The sequence below is a fragment of the Conger conger genome, chromosome 2 (assembly GCF_963514075.1).
Source record: "Conger conger chromosome 2, fConCon1.1, whole genome shotgun sequence".
In the NCBI taxonomy this organism is placed as follows: domain Eukaryota; kingdom Metazoa; phylum Chordata; class Actinopteri; order Anguilliformes; family Congridae; genus Conger; species Conger conger.
Genome location: NC_083761.1, coordinates 20,941,808 through 20,960,329, shown reverse-complemented (window position 1 = coordinate 20,960,329; position 18,522 = coordinate 20,941,808). Strand labels below are relative to the sequence as shown.

Sequence of the window (18,522 nt, the reverse complement as noted above, 5' to 3'; positions counted from 1 at the left end):
CTTCTGCTATACAGTAAATTCTGTATATTTTAACAATATATTGCCCCCCTTCCAAAGATTCAGGACTACTGTACCAAGATACTGACACTTCAACACCCTCACTTAGAGCACATAGCATTATGGATCAGAGTAAATAACTGTGGGTGCCAGCATGTTGTGAGTTATAGCAGTTATGAATGCTCTTATGTTTCTCAAGAGATTGTTCTTATGGCTCTGTGCTTGGCACTTTATTATGCCATTTGATTAGGAAAGGGTTTCTTTGCGATCATTTAAAATCTAAGAATACACTTGTGCCTAAGTGCGAATATGCTTTTATTGTCACTGTTTGGGCTGCTAAGACTCAGCTTTATTGCATGTGGTGCTTGCTATTCTGTACCTGTGTCGTTGTTCTAGTAGTGGATAATAAGATACGCTTTATATATCCTGCAATGATGGGCCTGGGATTTCTAATAGTAATTATTGAAAGAATGAACTATTATTGTTATTATTATTATTATTATTATTATTATTATTATTTTTATTATTATTATTATTATTAAAATGTAAAAGTGGAATAGCATAGTATATTTCTCATATTAGATGTGATGATATGCCTTATAGATATTTATATATGTTGCACTTCCATAAGAGCTTGACATCACAGTCTCTTAGAAAAGAGAGCACAAGAGAGGGTGTGTGTGCTGGGAGGGGGGGTGTCTGGTAATTTTAACATTGTCCAGTTAATTTAGGTACTCATTAAGGGGGGGGGCAGGAGTTTAGGAGATGCGCAGCCCCCCCCCCCCCCGACAAGCTTCAGATGAGGGCGACGCGTCGGCTCGCTCGTGCCCCGCTCCGCCGCCGTTCTGCCGTTGCCATGGCAACGGTGCCCTCTCCGGGTACTGCATGTCGGCTGGAGAAGTTTTTCTGGCTCTGCATTATCTTTATTCCCGGGGATCTGTGAGCTGCCCCCCCCTCCATACACACACCCCCCGCACCCTCCATCACCCCCCCTCCTGCCTCCTCCTGCTCTCGCTCCTCCACTTCCTACTCTTTCTCTATTTCCTCCTCTCTTTTTTTATATCCTCCAACGGTAATTAGCTCTGCTCAGTGTCATCCCCGAGCTGTTCAGAGTGCAACAAGACGCAGCGCAGGCTGACCAACAAAGGGAAGGGAGGTAACGATTCCTGAGGTTACATCACCGCCACAGAGACGGCCATTGTTTATGTGCTGTGTCGCTGTGGCGATAATTCTGCTGTTTGATGGATGTTTTTTAGGTGCACGTATGTGTGTGTCAGCGTGTGTGTTAGTGTCTGTGTGTGTGTGTATGTGTGTGTATGTATAAGCTGGATTTGGTCCTATCTCTGTCAGGGGAGTGTGTTTCTACTGCTGACTCTGCTGCTGGCTGGACAGTAAGTAGGGCTTGGGGACTTCAGTTGTGTGTGTGTGCTTGTGTAGGTGTGTTTGTTTGTGTGAGGGGTTGTGTGTGTCTGTGTGTGTGGGGGGGGGGGTGTTGGGGTCCTGATGGTGCTCTTGGTCAGAGCTGAGCGGATGATCGGCATGTGTGTGCGGGATGGCAGTGGTGTGAAAGGTGTGTACATGTGAGTGTAGAGAGAGTGAGCAGGTGCAGAGCTTCTAGTCAGGCAACACTGTTGAGCTGCTATGTGTCAGGGAGAGACCATTTGTTCTCTGAGCGCGCTGCGAATATGTGCATGTGTGTGTGTGAGAGAGAGAATCTGATCAGTCAGTGGCAAAGTGCATTTCCCCGGGCTCCCAGTAGTTACAGCGAGCCATCTCTGCCTCTGATAACAAAGAGCTATTTCCACAGAACCACAGTCACTCTCCAGATCTCTTTCTCTCTCTCCCTTTCTGTCTCTCTCTCTGTTCCACTCTCCCCCTTTCTCTTCCTTTCTCTGTTCCTCTCTCTCCCCTCTCTCTCTCTCTCTCTCTCTCTCTCCCTCCCTCTCTCTCTACGAAGGAATGCAAAACTTGCTTCAGGAAATGTCAGAGGTTGGAATGGTTTGCTGATTTGGGTTCTCAGGCACACAGAGTTGCTCCATGTGATCACTGTTACGACTGCTCGGACGGCCGATCCTCAGGTCACAAATTCGGCTCAGGGGAAATGTGGACTTTTAACCCTCCTCCCTCGATGTTTGGGCCGGCCGAGGTGATCAGAGGAGAAACAAGTGGAAAGAAATAGGTCAGCTGTCGGTCAGTTTTGTGAAAACAGGTTTGTTTGTTTGTTTGTTTTGCTTTGATTTGTTTGCTGGCACAGACACAGCAAGGGTGATAAACTGGCAGTAAATAAAAGAGTGTTTGGGGTGTACTGTAGGAGATCAGATGGAAACGCCATTTGGCGGGCGATTCGCAGCTTGGGAGAGATCTCTGGGGGAGACCACAAAGGAGGGCTGACAGGAAGCATGCGGGGTTCAGTGGAGTGTGAGATTCCGTGGCTCGCGAGGAGACGCTCAAGATGAGGAGGAGCAGTAGAGCAAGCTCGAGATGGAGAGGGAAGGAGGAAGAGAGGGAGTCAATGCGAGAGAGAGAGAGAGAGAGAGAGTTCATGAACGGGGTAGAATAATCCAGACTAGGATTGAGGGCTTGATGGGAAACTGAAATAGGGCCAGGCTCCGATGTACATGGGTGATGGTGAGTGGTGAGATTATGAGCGAGTTGTTGGGAGGAGGGGGCTGAGAGAGCAGGAGGTCAAGGGGGCGGGCGGGGGGGGGGGGGGGGATTGGGGGTTGGTGGGACTGTTGGGACTGCATGCCCTCCCTCAGTCCACGTGGGTGTCGTGTTCTTAAAAAATCCACGGAGCCTGCTCGTAATTGCCAGGGTTACGATTCCCTGCTCTGCTCAGGGCAACAGATCTGCAGAATAAAAAAAACTGAGGGTAAATGAGTGACAGAGAGAGAGAGAGAGAGAGAGAGAGGAAAGAGATGGAGTGTGGGAGTAATGACTGAAACAAGAGAGGTGGTGGTAAGGGGGGGGGTTGCGTAGTGCGTAGTGTCTCACTCCTGAAAGGGTAAACTGTGCGACAGACTCCAGTGAGCGATTGGAGAGAGAGCGCCAGGCAGCCCGAGCTCTCTGCGTGATGTGTGCGCGCGTGCGTGTGTGTGTGTGGTGGTGGTATGGGGGGCAGTTCTGAACGGTAATGAGTCCCACGGAAAGGCCTTCCTCAGTTGGGCTTCCTCCGGAGAATTTGTCTCCCACAGCAGCGGTGGGCAAAAATAGCCAGTACATCTTTAAAAAAAAAAAAAAAAAACGACATCACATGGTTGTTATTCTCTGAAATCTGTCTCACAGGTCACTTTGACAGCCCTCTCTCTCTCTCTTCCTCTCCCTCTCTCTCTCTCCCTCTCCCTCCCTCTCGCTCGCTCTCTGTGCCTCTCTCTCACACACACATGCACACACGCACTCCCTCTCTGCCCCTCACTCTCACATACTCTCCTCCCACCAGTATTGCAATTTGCATACTGATGAGCGCCAGGCACAGCTAGCAGCCGCTGGAATATAATTCCTTCTTCCTGCTTCTCGGAGAGAGAAAGAGAGAGAGCTCCCATTCCTTCGTTTTTTATTCTTCCTTTTTCCCGTTCTCGCGTGTGTGATTTTTCAGCCCCCTTCCTCTGTCTCCTTCTGCTTCCCCCCCCTCTGCCGTCCCCCCTCCCCGGCTCACCCACCCGCCCCCCCTCCCGTTTCTGTTCCTCAGAAGTGGTCCATGCTAACAGCGCGTGGGGGGAACAAGACCATTCCGCTCAGAGAGGGGGAGAAACATGTGAGAAGATGTCTGTAGGAGGCTGTGCGTGCCCTGGTAAGTGCCGTGTTTTCTCTCCTTCAGCTTGTGGTCGGGTCGCAGTGTTACGTCGCGCTGCAGAGGTGCCGAGGCCCTGGGGGGCGGGGGGTGGGGGGCGGGGGGCGGTGGTGGTTTTGTGACATTGTCCACCAAAAGGTTTTCACAGACAAAAACTACATTAGAGCAGGTATTTCAGATATTTTTTGAAACGGGTGTCATGTTTCACACAGAAAGTACATGTGACACGTTTTTTTTTTCTTTCTTACATACGGTTAGCGTGGACGGGACAGAAATGTCTTAAAGTGGGGGATCGGGAAAAGAGGGAAAAGGAGTGAAAGACAAAGGCAGGATTTGTTTGGGTTTTTGGCAGCAGTTTGAACAGAGATGACATCTGGAGAGAAAGTTGCCTGGGTTTCGCTGTTGTTGTGGCTGGTGTTTATGGCTCTAACAGAGAGCAGATGCTCTGGGAAATGAACGCTCGTGGCTGGAGGGTACCAGCACAGGGGGACGTGCTGCTTCCCCAGGTAGAGAGCTGTTTGTGGGGGGGGGGGTGAGGACTGAGGTAGGAAGTAGGGTGACTTCTATGACTCTGGTGTTGGTGAACTAAGGAAGGTATGACATCTCTGAAGTTTTGTTTGTTTGTGAGTTTGCACACACTTTTGTGTGGGGGGTTTGGGGTGTGTTTGTGTGTGTGTGTGCATACATGTGCCTGCTTTTGTGTTGTTGGCTCTGGTTATCCACCGCCCTGCGATATCATTACATTGTGACTCAGTGATGGAAGCACTGTGGGGACCCTGGCTCTGTTTCTCATTTCAGTTGATCAGACAACATCCTGGTGCTTACATTTGGACTCTCAAAGGAGACAGGATGTGTGTGTTTGAGAGAGAGAGACAGAGTGAGAGAGAGACAGAGAGAGAGAATGCAAGAGAGAGACCAGTTGTTTTTTATGCTGTAGCAGAAGTTAGCAACATGACTCTTAGAGACAATTTCTTTTTTAAATTTCAGTTCTACATGAACAGCTATGTGGCCATCCCTCATCCTTTAGGGACAACTTCTCCCACTTTTCATCCCTTAAAATGAATCTACAGGTGTCCTGGAGTGGTTTTTTTTGTATGAGTGGGTTCAAATTTAACACCTGTGAAAAGTTAATCAAATCAAGCCTAGACTCTCCTCTCCATTTTATGACCTGAACACTTTGGGGTGGGATTGTCCATTTGACCATAGAAAAGTGGCCAGCACTCTCGTCTCTTCCTCCAGACCCTCCTGTCCACCTGGGCTACTTCTGGTTACTTTGTTCTCCCACAGTTACTGAATGTACGGTTGGCTTTGAGGATTGGGAAGAAGGTGTTTATGGGCAGCCGGGTCCAAGACTGGCAGAAACTGGGGGATCCAGGCCTGGAGGATCAGGAGATTCGGCTCGGCTTGGGATCAGCACCCTGGCGTTGGCACGGAACCTGCCCTGATCCAAGCCTCGCTTCCCAACCTTTACCCCCCACCCTGAGAAATCTAAACAACATGTTACCGGAGATCCAGGCAGAAGAAAGCTGAGCAGCCCCACCCCCTTCTCTCCCAGTCCCCCAACCCACAACCTTGTTCTCAGGAATCCAAGAGCCAGCAAATTGAGCCTGCACACTCTTGGTGTGGGCCTTACAGGGGGATAAGGTTTCAAAAGAAGAGGTAGATCTGCACATTCTCAGTTCTTCTACCCGTTCCTCTCCTCCAACCACTGCCAGGTAGGACAGAGGGCGCCATCTCCAAGCTGGGTGGACACACGGATGACGCAAGGTGCCGACCAACAAAGAAATGCGTCCTGTTGCCATAGAAACATAAAACCGCAGCCATACAGAGGCCCCACCGGGTGCTTGATGTCTGCTTGCGATGGCCAGACATTACTTGGCAAAGCCCAGCACCCTCCAACAGTGTAAATGGGCATTCTGGGCAAGGAGAGGGTGGAGCTTTTGACTTTCATGGGCCCTAGCAGCTGCCTCCCCCCCACATATATGGAGTGGTGAGGGCTGGCAGTGGTGCGATGGCTCGTCTTGTTTTTCACAGGGTGGGGGTGGGGGTGACCCTGTCTGTGCTGTGTCCTACATTAGCACCAGCGGTCCCCGCTGCCCTGTTAGTCAGACGGGCCAGTAAGACCCAGCTGTTTCATTGGGTCATTAAGCCACGATCGTTTTCAACAGCAGCAAACAAACATGCCACTTCTTCTCCTCTCAAATGACACATACACTCGTTTAGCATTTTGACGTTGTAAAAACAGAACCATCCGTGCTCAAGGAGATGATGAGTTTTATTGACCTGTTAACGGGACAAGGTGGGCATGGGGCAGATTGGTGTTAAGGGGGGGGGGGGGGGGGGTGATGTGTTGTGCCTGTTCGTTGCCAGTTCTAAGCACTGTCATGGCTGAGGAACATGCCCTTCCCATTTTTGTGAATATGCATTTATTTAACTGCAAAACGCCCACAAAGGTTTCAGAGCCGTATTCGGTAGAGCCGTATTTTATTCACCGAACAAAAAAATAACTGACCGCTTCCCCGTCAGTAAAAAGTCCTCAGTTTTTCCTCTATTCCCGCTTGTTCCTTGTCTTCTCTTTTTACGTTCAAAGACTCATTCGCAGAGGAAGATTGGAGCAAGCTTTGGACGTAATGAAAAAAAGATGCAAGTTTAGACTGGTTGGGAGCCCTACATTTCCCGATCAAGACAATGCAAACAGTTTTCTAGAAAAGGCTCAGCGGGGCTGATTTTTATCTCGCTGCAAGTCCCTGCCCTGAAAGCCTTGCTGGCAGTCTAAATGATAAACAGGCCAACATTTTGGGGGGGGGTTTAGCATTCGTTCAAAATCAAGCAGATTATGTTCACTACGGTACATATTTTATGAGCGCAGTCATGGAAATTTCCAGAGACGTGTGTCCTGCTTGATTGTTCTCTCTTTCTTTTTCTTTTTTTCCCTCCTTCTTCTCCTTTTTTTCTCTTTTTTGAGGGGCACGAAAAAGAGAGGAGGGAGAACCAGAGAGAGAGACAAGAAAAGGGAGGGAGGGGGGCTTTAATCAAGCTTCTTTCCATCCAAAACAGTCAGGGGTTTATTTTTGTTGTCGTTGTTTTTCCATAAGCTGTTTTTCTGTGTGCGCGCGTATATGCACAAGTATTTGTATCTGTGCATTCGGTACACAGCTCTGCCATCCTATTTTGTATTATTTGTTCTCATAAATGTGAAGAAGTGGAATGGGTCATCCTGGCTGGAGCCAGATCCTTTCAGTCTCCAAGGGCCCATTAAAACATTGGATTCATTCATGGGGTCTGGAGGGCTGTGTTCTATGGGTGTCTTGTCTCTGCCTTCTTATTGTGCCCCTGATGCAGAGCTCTAATGTGAATCAGAGTGCAGGCCCTGTTTCCAGTCAGGTTTGTTTACATTCCTCTGTGCTGTTGGACAGAGGGATCCACCCCCTTCCTATGTAGGCTGCGCTCACTGTGTGTGTGTGTGTGTGTGTGCACACGTGTGTCGGTGGGTGTGTGCGCACACGTGTGAGTATGTGCAAGTGTGTTTGTGTGTACGTGTATATTCACAGACATATGCCTGTACATGTGCTGATGACATCATCCTCAACTGGGATAGGCTTATGTGTTTTGTGAGGGGGGGGGAGGAGGGGGGTGGAACATGTGTTTTGTGTTACCATGTGAGAGTGTGAGTGTGTGCGTATGTGTGCGTGCAAGAGCGCGTACGCACACGTGTGTCAAAATTTGCCAAATGCGACCAAATGCGATGTGTCGAAGAGCGGCGCTGCCTGGGAATGAGTGAAAGGGAAGGAGTTCTTTTGTTGAGAGAAACCTGTAAAAATAGACTGCCTGTGCTGCAACCTCCCCCGTCCCCCGTCCCCCCCCCCGCCGCACGACATCCTGCCTCCCCCCCAAACCCCCCTGACACACACACACATACTCCTCGCTCTCTCTTCCCTCTCCCTCCCTCTCTCCCTCCCTCGCACACACACGTTTGCCATCAGGAGGGAGCTGTGCCACCTCATGCAGAAAGTCACATGGCGCCCTTGATTAGAGGGAAAATGACTTAAAGCACCAAACTAAAATGGCAACCAAACAAAGCTGGGGCTCTTTCGCGTCGATACAGGAGGAGAAGCAGGAGATGGCAGAGCTGGGGGGAGGGGGGGGGGGGGGGTTTGCCCGCTGGAGGGAGGGCACAGACCTGGCCCCGTTTTCCCTGCTAGTGTGTGATTTGTCGCAAAGCCTCACAGACCCCGTGTCATGACAGCAGAGGGCTCGAAACAAAATGGCTTCCTGTGTAGGAGAGACCAATCGGGAGCTTGTTGTCTGGCCCCCAGCAAGGTGTGATCAGCGCCAAAGAGAGAGAGAGATGTGTCATCCCCCCCCCACCCCTCCTCCCCTCCGCCACTTCCTCTTTGGGAAGCTGTGCTGTTCTCTGGCACCTCCCCGCTGCCTCCTGTCACAGAGAGAGGCCCACCTCCAGCAGCTAACAGAGAGAGAGAGAGAGACAGAGAGACAGAGAGAGAGATACAGTGTAGAGTGGACACTGAGTTAAGGGACAAGGTTTTGCTTTTTTTCTTGAGGAATGACGTGTGGCCTTGTGTTGTGGGGGGGGTGGGGGGGGTGGCTGGCTGTATTTGAAGACAGTGCGTCACACAGAAAGCTCTCTGCAATCGTGAGGAGCTAGACTGGATTATGAAGGCTGTCTGCAGAGAGTAAAGAGGTCTGTAGCAGGTTGGGTCAAAGCAGGCTCGCAGACCAGACTGCAGCCTCTGAAAGCTAAAGAATATGGGCTGATGTTGTAGTTAATTAAACTGACCAGCCTGAAAAGAACACATTTTTCTGCATGAGGCTGTCATTAAAGAAATCATCTTGTCCATTTTGATTATGACAAAAAGAACAGCAAAATAGGGATATTAGTAACTGATAGAGAGAGAGAAACAGAGTGGCATTTTTGTATTGTTCATATTGTGAAGAAAGAGACAAAGGCTTTTTGGCAAGGAAGGCCAGAGCAGGCATTGTTCATTTCAGAGAATTCAGCTCAGGCTCTATGACCTCTGACCTTATGCCTGTGACCTCCTGACCTGTAAGAAGCGGGGAACTTGAATAACCCTGTTCTGACTTACACAGCAAATCCAAAAATACTTTTATAACAGAGGTGTGGCAGATGCATGTTTTGGAAGGGGAAACGCTGGACCTGTTCTCCGTTAAGGCGTTTTCTCTCTATCTTCTGGGGTGATATGGTTATACCAGTTTTGCGGAGCACAACCTGATTAATCATAATATGGAGGGAAAAAGCGTGTTGCCTCAGTAGTGTATGAATTGTGTTTCTGTTATGTTCTGTTTGTTTTCATGGGGTCCTTCTTATTGACTGCCACTCATTATATGCTATATACGTTTAGTGTAATAATCATATCATAATCACATTTCATATTGTCAATGTGGTCACTGTGTGGACTGATACTTCTGTCTGGCATACCCGTGGGTGTTCTGTATAAGTGGAACGCAGTGAAAGGAGGTCTGCATTGTGCTGACATCAACATCTTTCCGTCCCAGAACCACCACACTAACTTTAGAACACATGTCACCCCCAAACCACAGCTGCTGTTGTGGAGAACCAGATTTCCAGAAAGATGTGTGAAAAAACATGAAACTCCTAGTTCACATATGTACTCACATGCACCCACAACAAAACCACATGCAACCATGTGCCCTACAAAGCACATACACACACACACGCACACACATCGCCCTTTTCCCAGCTGTGATAGCAGTATTCTCCTGCTCCTAGCTGCAATGATGTCATCCCCTTTCTGATTGGCTCTTCCTTGCTGTACTTCTCTGACAGACACATCCTATTGGACATGACAGTCAAACAGTCATACTTCATGGTGACAGTTAATTTACCTCAGGAGCATATTATTCTGACAGGGTTTCCCATAGTTCAGTGGCACCAGTTTATTGAAGGGAATAATGGGCTGTATTGGCTTCCAATGTAGCATGACGTTCCTCTAATCTTTACTGGCACGAGCTGAGTCACAGTCAAAGGGACAAAAATATGAAAATATATGAAAATCTCTTCATTTATTCATTTAGCTGGACAGACAGGAAAATGCCCATTTTCTGTTTAGACTGTTGCAAATCAGTTGCTAATGCTAACGAGTGGCCTTTTAACCAGCTAACTGCCATTGGTTGATGCTCTGAAATAATGAACAAGCGTTATTGCACGTGTCTGTATTGATTCATGTGAAATGTACACATTTCTGTGTCAGTTGTACAAGGATACTCCTATTTCTGTTTTGTTAGATATTGTGTTTGCTGGAGGCAGGTGTTTCCACAGCTGGCTTGGTTTTCAGGTTTTTCTTCTTCCCTTTTTTCCAGCACTTAAAAATGTAAACATATGCTTTAGCAATTACTTCAGACAACTTCCTGAACAACTCAAATGCTAATATAAATGTGAGTATGTGGGCATGAGGCATGAAATCGTCTGTTCAATCCTGACCATGCTTGTGCTGACTATGGCTGCCAGCCTCAGAAGGTGAAACATAATTAGCTGTAACACCACCTAGGGGGGACAGAGTTTCAGTTGGCTAGATTTTCCCAGTGTTGTCAGATGAGGGACACTCCTCTGGTCAATTGTACGCATGGTTTGTCTGTGGCAACTACGCAAATACACTCTTGCAATGTGAGGACTGCGCCACGACAGGTGACATGCCATAGTGGGGGAAAAAAGCAGTGGTTGCCTGGTGGTATGGCATGCATTCAGGTGGGGTTGATTAATACAGCTGGGCATTCATGAGTTAAAAACTGGTTTTAAAATGCTATGTTAGAGTCTTGTACAATAGGAAGGCTGTTCTTACGGGAAATGCGCCGTCACGCGAAAGCTTGTGCCAGTTGGCTTCCAGGGAAGCCCAGTTTAGCTTACCTTTGTCCCTGCACCATTGTGTAGAGTTTCCATTGAAAGTGAAAAGTGTTGAAAACCAGCGCTGTTATGGCACTCAGATCTCTTCATTAAGCACTGTGCACTTGTGAATGGCCGTTGGATTTATAAACGAGCATCAGAATTACTGTCATCAAACCGCCATAACATAGCCTCACCCACGGCTAACAAAAAGCAGTGGCTTTAAGTCTATATAAAAGTTCCTGCGGTTATGTGCAATATAAATGGGTTGCTCATCCACAATAATCTGCCAATTTGTTCAAACACAATAATGTATTGGTTGTATTCACAAAGGTATTTAGTGTATTTTGTGTTGTAGTTTAGATGGCAGCATTGAAGCGAGGTGAACAAGCTGATTAGATGTAACTACTGGGGTTTCTGGTTGGGTCCATTGTTTTCTCCCTATAGGAAATGAGCCCAACTGGTCTAATTCATGAGCTCCTGGTATTAACTTATCTTACATGTTGACAGTATCCAGGCTCAAAAATGATGGCAGGGCGGCAGTGTAAGCATTTAGTAATGAGCACATTTATGGATTATAGCACTGCATCACAGTCACAACAATGTGTTTTCAAATTTTATGAAATCAATATCTTTTTCTGGACTCTTGTCTATTAATAAAATGAGGTTGATTAACTGCAGGTCTTGTGGCTGCTTCCATTGCAATTATTACATAAGAAAAGTGTTTAAAGACCACATAAAGTGAACGTGACTGTTATGAAAGTGTTAAAAAGTCTGTAGTGGGTGCTCTTGATTGGAGAAATAGTAAAAATATATGAGCAACATTTCTCTCTCACACACTTCCAGGCAACTCCCACCACCCCTAAACCAAGACATTACCAGCCATGCATCTGTTGAAAGCACAGCATGAACACGGTGTGCATTAGGATTTGAGACATGCCCCAGCCTCCCTCCCTTCCTGTAGAATAAGACCAGTTCTTCACTCCACATCCCTGGGCACCTGCAGACATCGTTGTTGCCTCAGCAGACCGGTGTGGCTGGAAGTCAAGCCAACAGTGGCTTCAAAGGATCAAGATCCCTTCTGGTTCTGGCACGTCAATTCCAGTTCTTCTCTGGTCCAAACCCCTTTGTTCTTGTAGTAAAAATAAGCAAGAACCCCCCCCCCCCCCCACACACACACACACACAGCCCCCAAAGCAGAATCGGAGATGTAGGTGCCCTGCAGTGTAGGTGTTTGGTCAGCTTCCAACTCCCAAAGTGCCTGGTCCAAAGGACTGCATTAAAAAAAAGACAGCAGACACAAAGAGGAACAGCAGGCTAATCAAAGCCCTTTCAAAGAGAAAGCGCCATGCTGTCTAATCTAATCTGCCCCTCCTTACCCTCTCCTTTGTTTAGTACAGACTTTTTACATGTTCCTGTGATCGGTGTAGAAAAGAAAAGCTGTTCGGATTTAATGCCAATTATGGGCTACACCGCTTCCCACATCCATAAAGAGAGGGGAGGGGGCGCTCTCACGTGTCAAGTGGTACTTGACTTTCACGCCATGTTTCACGTTCATATTACGAGAAAATAACACATCCAATAACTATTCCAATTATTATATAATCCCGCCTTTACTATGTACCCGTATATTTATTGACGTTATCCTCGCAGAGCTATATCACTGCCCTGTATAGATCTGAAAACAAACGCACGGGAATGAAATTCTGCGAATCTTGAGAGCGCCACAAGATGGCAATAATCGCTCTCTGGACGTTTACCTGCCGTTCATTTCGTGTTTTAGACCTAAACAAAAGCTGGGTGAAAAATAACACGCAGCTACGGTATTTATTTGGAAAACAGCCTACCGTTTGAGATGAGCTGAATAGAAATATATGACTTGTCCTTGCCATTGTGCCAAATAGTGAATGCATTATTGCGATCGGAGATATCATAATATACTAAGATGGAAGGATACAACAAATATTTTCCTGTATTAAAGTCCAGAAGCAGCATCATTGACTGGGATGTAGCTGAGGTGCACCACTGTTGTCTGACGAAAATGAATATTGAGCTGTGTATCAGAGAGGTCAGTTTAAGAGGTGAATTTACTGTACCCATGTCACAATCAGATTAGCCATATGGCATTGCTTGTAAGGCTGAATAGATTCTCTGGTTTTGTGTGTGACAGTCTTTTCCTTTCGATGGCTGCTGCAGCTGATGTTCCGGTACATCTGGCGGCAGAGGAAAGCGCACAGTGTTACCCAGCCCTTTGACAATCACTAACATGATCTCACACACAGGAGTGCTGTTGCTGGGTTATCACTCCCAGCCAGCCCTGCATAGCCGCGAGGCCCGCGGGGAGCTGGGGTGTGTGTGTTCACGTGTTCATGCATGCTGCATGGATGCTCTACATTTATCGCCTAATGCGGGGAGGAGAAGCAATCCAGAATACCCAGTTAACACATAATTGTCCCCAAAGTGGCGCGCTGACATTGATGGACTTATAATACAGAATTCTTCTGTGCGTAATTGTTTTGTTGCGACAGCATGACAAGTGCGATGGGAGCATTTTGCAATATGCATAGATAACAAGCAACACCCCTGCCTGCTGCTTAGATTGCACTGTTAGCATGTATGCTGTTATGACTTCGTTTTTTATTTTATTTTATTTTATTATTTATTTATTTTTTAACCTGAGCTTGACTGGAGGCAATAGCTCCTTGCCTCCTCGCTGGCTGTACCAGCACACGACATAACTTTAGACTTCAGTAGAATTAGATTTTGTGTTGTAGTTCATATCAGTTATTGCACACAGGAGTTTATGTAAGACAGAGCAGTTTAAGACCTTGCCATTGATTGCAGGTAATAGCTTTTCAAGGCAATTGTCTGAGTGTATGGATCAGGCTGTAGCACTCTTGCTAAATTGCTGTTGTTTTTGTACTGTAATCTTCCTGCTGTTTTCGGTTCTTCGGCCTTCGGATAAGTGTGCCTGTCAAATAATTATATGAATAACAGGAGATGTACCGAGACTACTAACCTTTGTCTCTGTTTTAGATGTCATAAATCACTTAATTTTTTATGGATACCACTGGGCAAATATTAATCTGTTTTTTTTAATCCGACCGTCACCCCCCTTCAGCTGATTGGCTAAACCAACATCCCAATCCAAGTGATCGTCTGTGCACTGCATACTGTTTTCCCTTAATTAAATTATATATTTGATTGAGCTGCTAATTGAATGCTGAACTGGATTGACATCACTTTTACAGGGTCAAGCTTTAGTTATTTGTCGGGAGAATATAATTCACCATACAAGGCATTTATGTAATATATTTGTATTCATTTTGCCATTTTAAACATATTAACAGTATAGTCAGATTCAACTTTACTGATTCAGAGTAATTACTTTGTCAAAGTGGTCTGTAACAATGAACTGAACAACTAATTAAGTTCAATTAAAACACCTGTCACAGATTTGTTAAAGAGGCAGGTATGAACAAAAATGCCTAATTAACAGAGAACAATGAAAAAATATGCATATTTCATGACCCCACAATATTTCATGAACATGCTGTCAATCACCAGCTTGTAGTGACCAAACCAAAATGCTTTCCTGCCCATAATCTAAACAATAGGATTGGATCAAATCAAATCAGCAAATGATAATTCCACACATTTTAGAATTCTTGAAGCCTCTCTCTCCCATTACAAGATGCCCCTCCAGGTCACGGGCTGGGAAATACTAGACTAGGAAATCCTCTCTTTTTCTTATCTTCATTTTCTTCAGGTCTTCCATTGAACTGATTCCTGTACAATTGAAAATAAAGTTTTTATTTTAGTCAGTAGCCTCCTATCCACCTACAAGTTTCTCAGTCCAACTCAATTTTGGCTCAAGCTCAAAATATCTAATGATCAGCCAAGAATATTGTGTCATTGTGTGGAAAGTGTATCAGGTCTGAGAGAGAGAATCATTGTTCTGGAACTTGAACACTGTCATAGCTCTGTCAGGCTGGTGTTGATCAGAATGGTGCTGTGGGACTATGGCGATGCTCCCTGCCTCGATTTAACTAAAAAAACACATCCCCTCAAAATGTGCCAGAACTCAACAAGTCACTGTGCCATGTTTTTTTTTTTCTTACCCGTGTTGCATAAATAGATTGTGCAAAGAATGTATGTCACCATGACACAGTTTTGAACAGTAACTGATGTTACCATCGGTAACTATCGGTTCCATATGGCAACACTCCCAGTCCATCCCAAAAGTACTACCTTGTAGTTTTATAACCTCTCATTCACTCAGCCTTGTCTGACTGTCCTGCAAGAAATCCACTAAATTCATCCAAATGGAAAGTATATTCTTATTTTGACAGAAACCTGTGATTTTTCTCAGGTTTCACAAAGTTTTCAGTATAATTTCCAGGTTGACACATAAAGTTTGATTTTTGTTTTTGGTGGAAAAAAGACAATGTGACATCCTGCAGTTTTCGCTCTGTGGATTTTACTGGAATAGTTATTAGTAGCTACAAAACAGTGGATTATAGCTTGAGCTTGCTTTCAATTTTAATTGTCAGTTGCCTTCAATTGTGCCCTCATTCTGAACTCAGTATAGAAACAGAAATAGAAGTAGAAATATAAACAATATCTGTTAAAGGATAAGTAGATTATTAAATTAAAAAGAGGCAGAGGTTGTGGCCTGGTCTGAATGTGGGTTTACTTTGGTTTGCTGAGAAGCCAACCAACGCAGATGATATTACTCCCTGTCAGTCACTAGAAACTAGAACGTCCTGCCCAATGACACTGTTCATATCTAGAGGGGGGGAAGGGGGTTGTTGTGGTACCGTTATCAGGACCTTGACAGGCCTGGTTTGTGGTTTCCTGTTTAGTCAGAGGGGAGGCCAAAGAGGGCAGCCACAGCAGTTGCCTGTTTGCACACAAGCCCCTGTACCCACACCCTCTGGCCTGGCAGTCTGGGTGTTGGTGATATCTCCCCTGTCCCTGGGGAAGAAAGAGAGAACGCCACTCTGCCAGCCACAAGTGCACAGCGTGGAATCACCTCACCCGCTACATGACAGAACCCCTGGATATGGCGGACCTGCTTGAGACCGCAGGTGGGGGCTCCACTCTTTCTCTCTCCCTGTCTGCACAGCTGCATTTTGGGAAAACAGCTGTTGGCTTCGCATATTGCTTATTTGTAACTGACTGACAGCCAACTCGATGATTGAATTCAAAGACAGGCAGGACTGGATGCGGAGGATTGTGACTTGCTTAGGAAATGGGAAAAAAAACATGGGAAAGAAAATGGGAAATTTAATGACGAATGGTTTCTTGTACATAAATATATGCCCGTACCTGGGAGGTAGATTGTTGTTTTTGTATTATTATTATTTGTTCTCTTTTTTAAATGCTGAGTGAACATGCTGTTCCTTCTGTTCCCGTATGAGGAACTGTGCAAACAAGGACTATTAAGGTCATGGTAGTCTGTGTACTGAAAGTATGCTTTTAAGGAACAGCCCGTTTCCAAATATGAATAATTCAAGAAGTACATGTCTGGCAATGTATCATTTCCTTAAAAAAACACTCAGACAGGAACATGGTAGGAAATGGTACAGCAGTATATCGCCATGGCAACACAATTATAGGTGTGAGCACCGAGCTCATGCTTGGCCTTGCCTTTGAAGTTCAACCACTAGAAATGCAATGAATTAATTTGACAGGATGGCCAGTAGTGCAAGGTCTCTCGGGCACAGCCAGGTAGAGGGAAAATTCTGTCGCTGTGGGATTTGCCCATTTTGTCGACCGAGGCCCGCTTGGGCACCTCCCATATTTTTAACGAGCACATGTCGAATTAAGTCTTAATCTCTAATCACACCTCACCTTACTGTGAGGTGATTTCTCTCTTATACTGGCTCAGGTGTCACCCACATATACGGAGGGGTCTGCAAAAATTATTTTAATAAATATTTAAACCATCTGAAGAGTTCTGAAGGTTTTCCTTCCAGAAAACATACCTTTTTTGGATGATGGTTGAATAGTACATTTCATTGCTACAGTCTATGCTATATTCTGGTAGTTATTAGTTGTTTTTATTACCATGCTTCTGGTTAGGAGTAATACTAAAGCTGCAAATATTTGTGAGTGAGATACACTGACAATAATACAGACCCATTTACTTAATGTAGAACAGTTCATTGGAATGGATAACAGTAAAGGCGGCAACTAAATTTGAAGCTCAGTTGGACATCAATGAATGACAATGAAATCAATGTATTCATTTTAAAAAAGCAAGAGCAGAAAGCATTGGAAGTGAGCCTTTGAAGGTATGACAGTAATTGAAGTGGATGGGCAGGTGTCAGAGCAGAAGGAAAATGAGGAACTCTCTTTCTCATGATTTCTGAAAAAAAAAAACATTCTCATGAAGAATTAATTTGAAAAATGTGAAAGATATAGCATTGATATGGGATGGGGAAAAACCCACTCCACAGTCCTCTGTCAGCGTGTAGAGGCGTGAAATGTAGTACATAGAAAGGAATGAAAGATAATGAGGGAGAATTGGTGTTCACAAGCACTGACGTAAAGCAGCAGTTCTTTAATTGAATACACAGGGCAAAATAATATGGTTTGATGCACATTATTATTATGATTATTATTATGATTATTATTATGATTATTATTATGATTATTATTATGATTATTATTATAACTTGTAATGACAAACATAATATAATAATTATATTAAGTCCAAAAAAGTTATACGGTAGTTTGAAGCACATTATTATTATTATTATTATTATTATTATTATTATTATTATTATGTTAAAGCCTTTTACAATGAATCTAAGTGAACTGAAGCGAACCTGACAGCTAAACATGACACATTTCTTAAAATTTTAAAGCAAGATTACTTTTTATTAACATTTTTTACAAAATAAAATAACAAAACAAAATAATAAAAAAAGGAAAATACATTTTGGAACCCTGTCAGTTAGTATTTTGTAACTCCTCCCTTGGCAACTATAACAGCTTGTAAACGCTTCCTGTAGCCAGCCAAGAGTCTTTCAATTCTCGCTTTTGGAATTCTTGCTGGCAGAACACCTCTAGCTCAGAAATATTCTTTGGCCTCCTTGCATGTACAGCATGTTTGAGATCTCTCCACAGATTTTCAGTAATATTCAAGTGTTGAGACTGTGGTGGCCATTCCAAAACCTTCATCTGTTTTTCCAGGAGGTACTGCATGGTTGCTTTCGAGGTATGCTTTGGATCATGGTCTTGCTGGAATACCCAACCTCTCTTCAGTTTCAATGTCTGAACTGACCTTTGAACATTAGCCTGTAGAATTTCTTGATATTTGGTGGAATCCATTCTTCATTCCACTTGCACGATATTTCCTGTGTCCCCCCACTGCCACATAACCCCAAAATATCCACCTCCATGCTTCACAGTTGTTCTTCTCAACAAAGGCTTCACCCTTTTTTCTCCAAACATACTGAACCTTCTTTGGCGGAGAACCTAATTTTGGTTTCATTAGTCCAAATGTTTTCTTCTGCATACTTCAGATGCTTAATTTTGCGTTGTTTAAAGTACATTGTATTGTTATCCTGTGAACAGCTAAACCTGTTTGCTATTCTTTTTTGTAGCTTTCACCAGGTCTCGGGCCATTCTGTCTGAACTCTTTCTTGGTCTTCCTGACCTTGCCTTGACTTCAACTGTCCATTTATCTTCTATTTTCTAATAATGTTTCTGGCAGTTGAAATAGGTAGCTTGAACAGTGAGTTTTTCTAGCCTTCTCCTTCTAGATGGAAATAAACCATCCTCATTCTGGAATCCTTGGACAACTGTTTTGAGGAACCCATGGTTGTTAACACCAGACAGAACA

General features: G+C 44.9%; 1 protein-coding gene across 5 annotated transcripts in view; it reads left to right on the top strand.

Moving 5' to 3' along the window:
• The first annotated feature begins 1,125 nt into the window (after positions 1-1,125).
• LOC133119819 (LIM domain-binding protein 1) overlaps positions 1,126-18,522 on the top strand; it is a 36,071-nt gene continuing 18,674 nt past the window's right edge. For 3 of the 5 annotated variants that reach the window (XM_061230109.1, XM_061230108.1, XM_061230104.1), the window contains exon 1: positions 15,595-15,757. In XM_061230109.1, the coding sequence (XP_061086093.1) occupies positions 15,715-15,757 (43 nt within the window). In that variant the 5' untranslated portion in view covers positions 15,595-15,714. Of the gene's footprint in view, positions 1,154-3,685; positions 3,788-15,592; positions 15,758-18,522 lie in introns of those variants that run through there. The other 2 variants (XM_061230106.1, XM_061230105.1) reach the window with 2 other exon arrangements.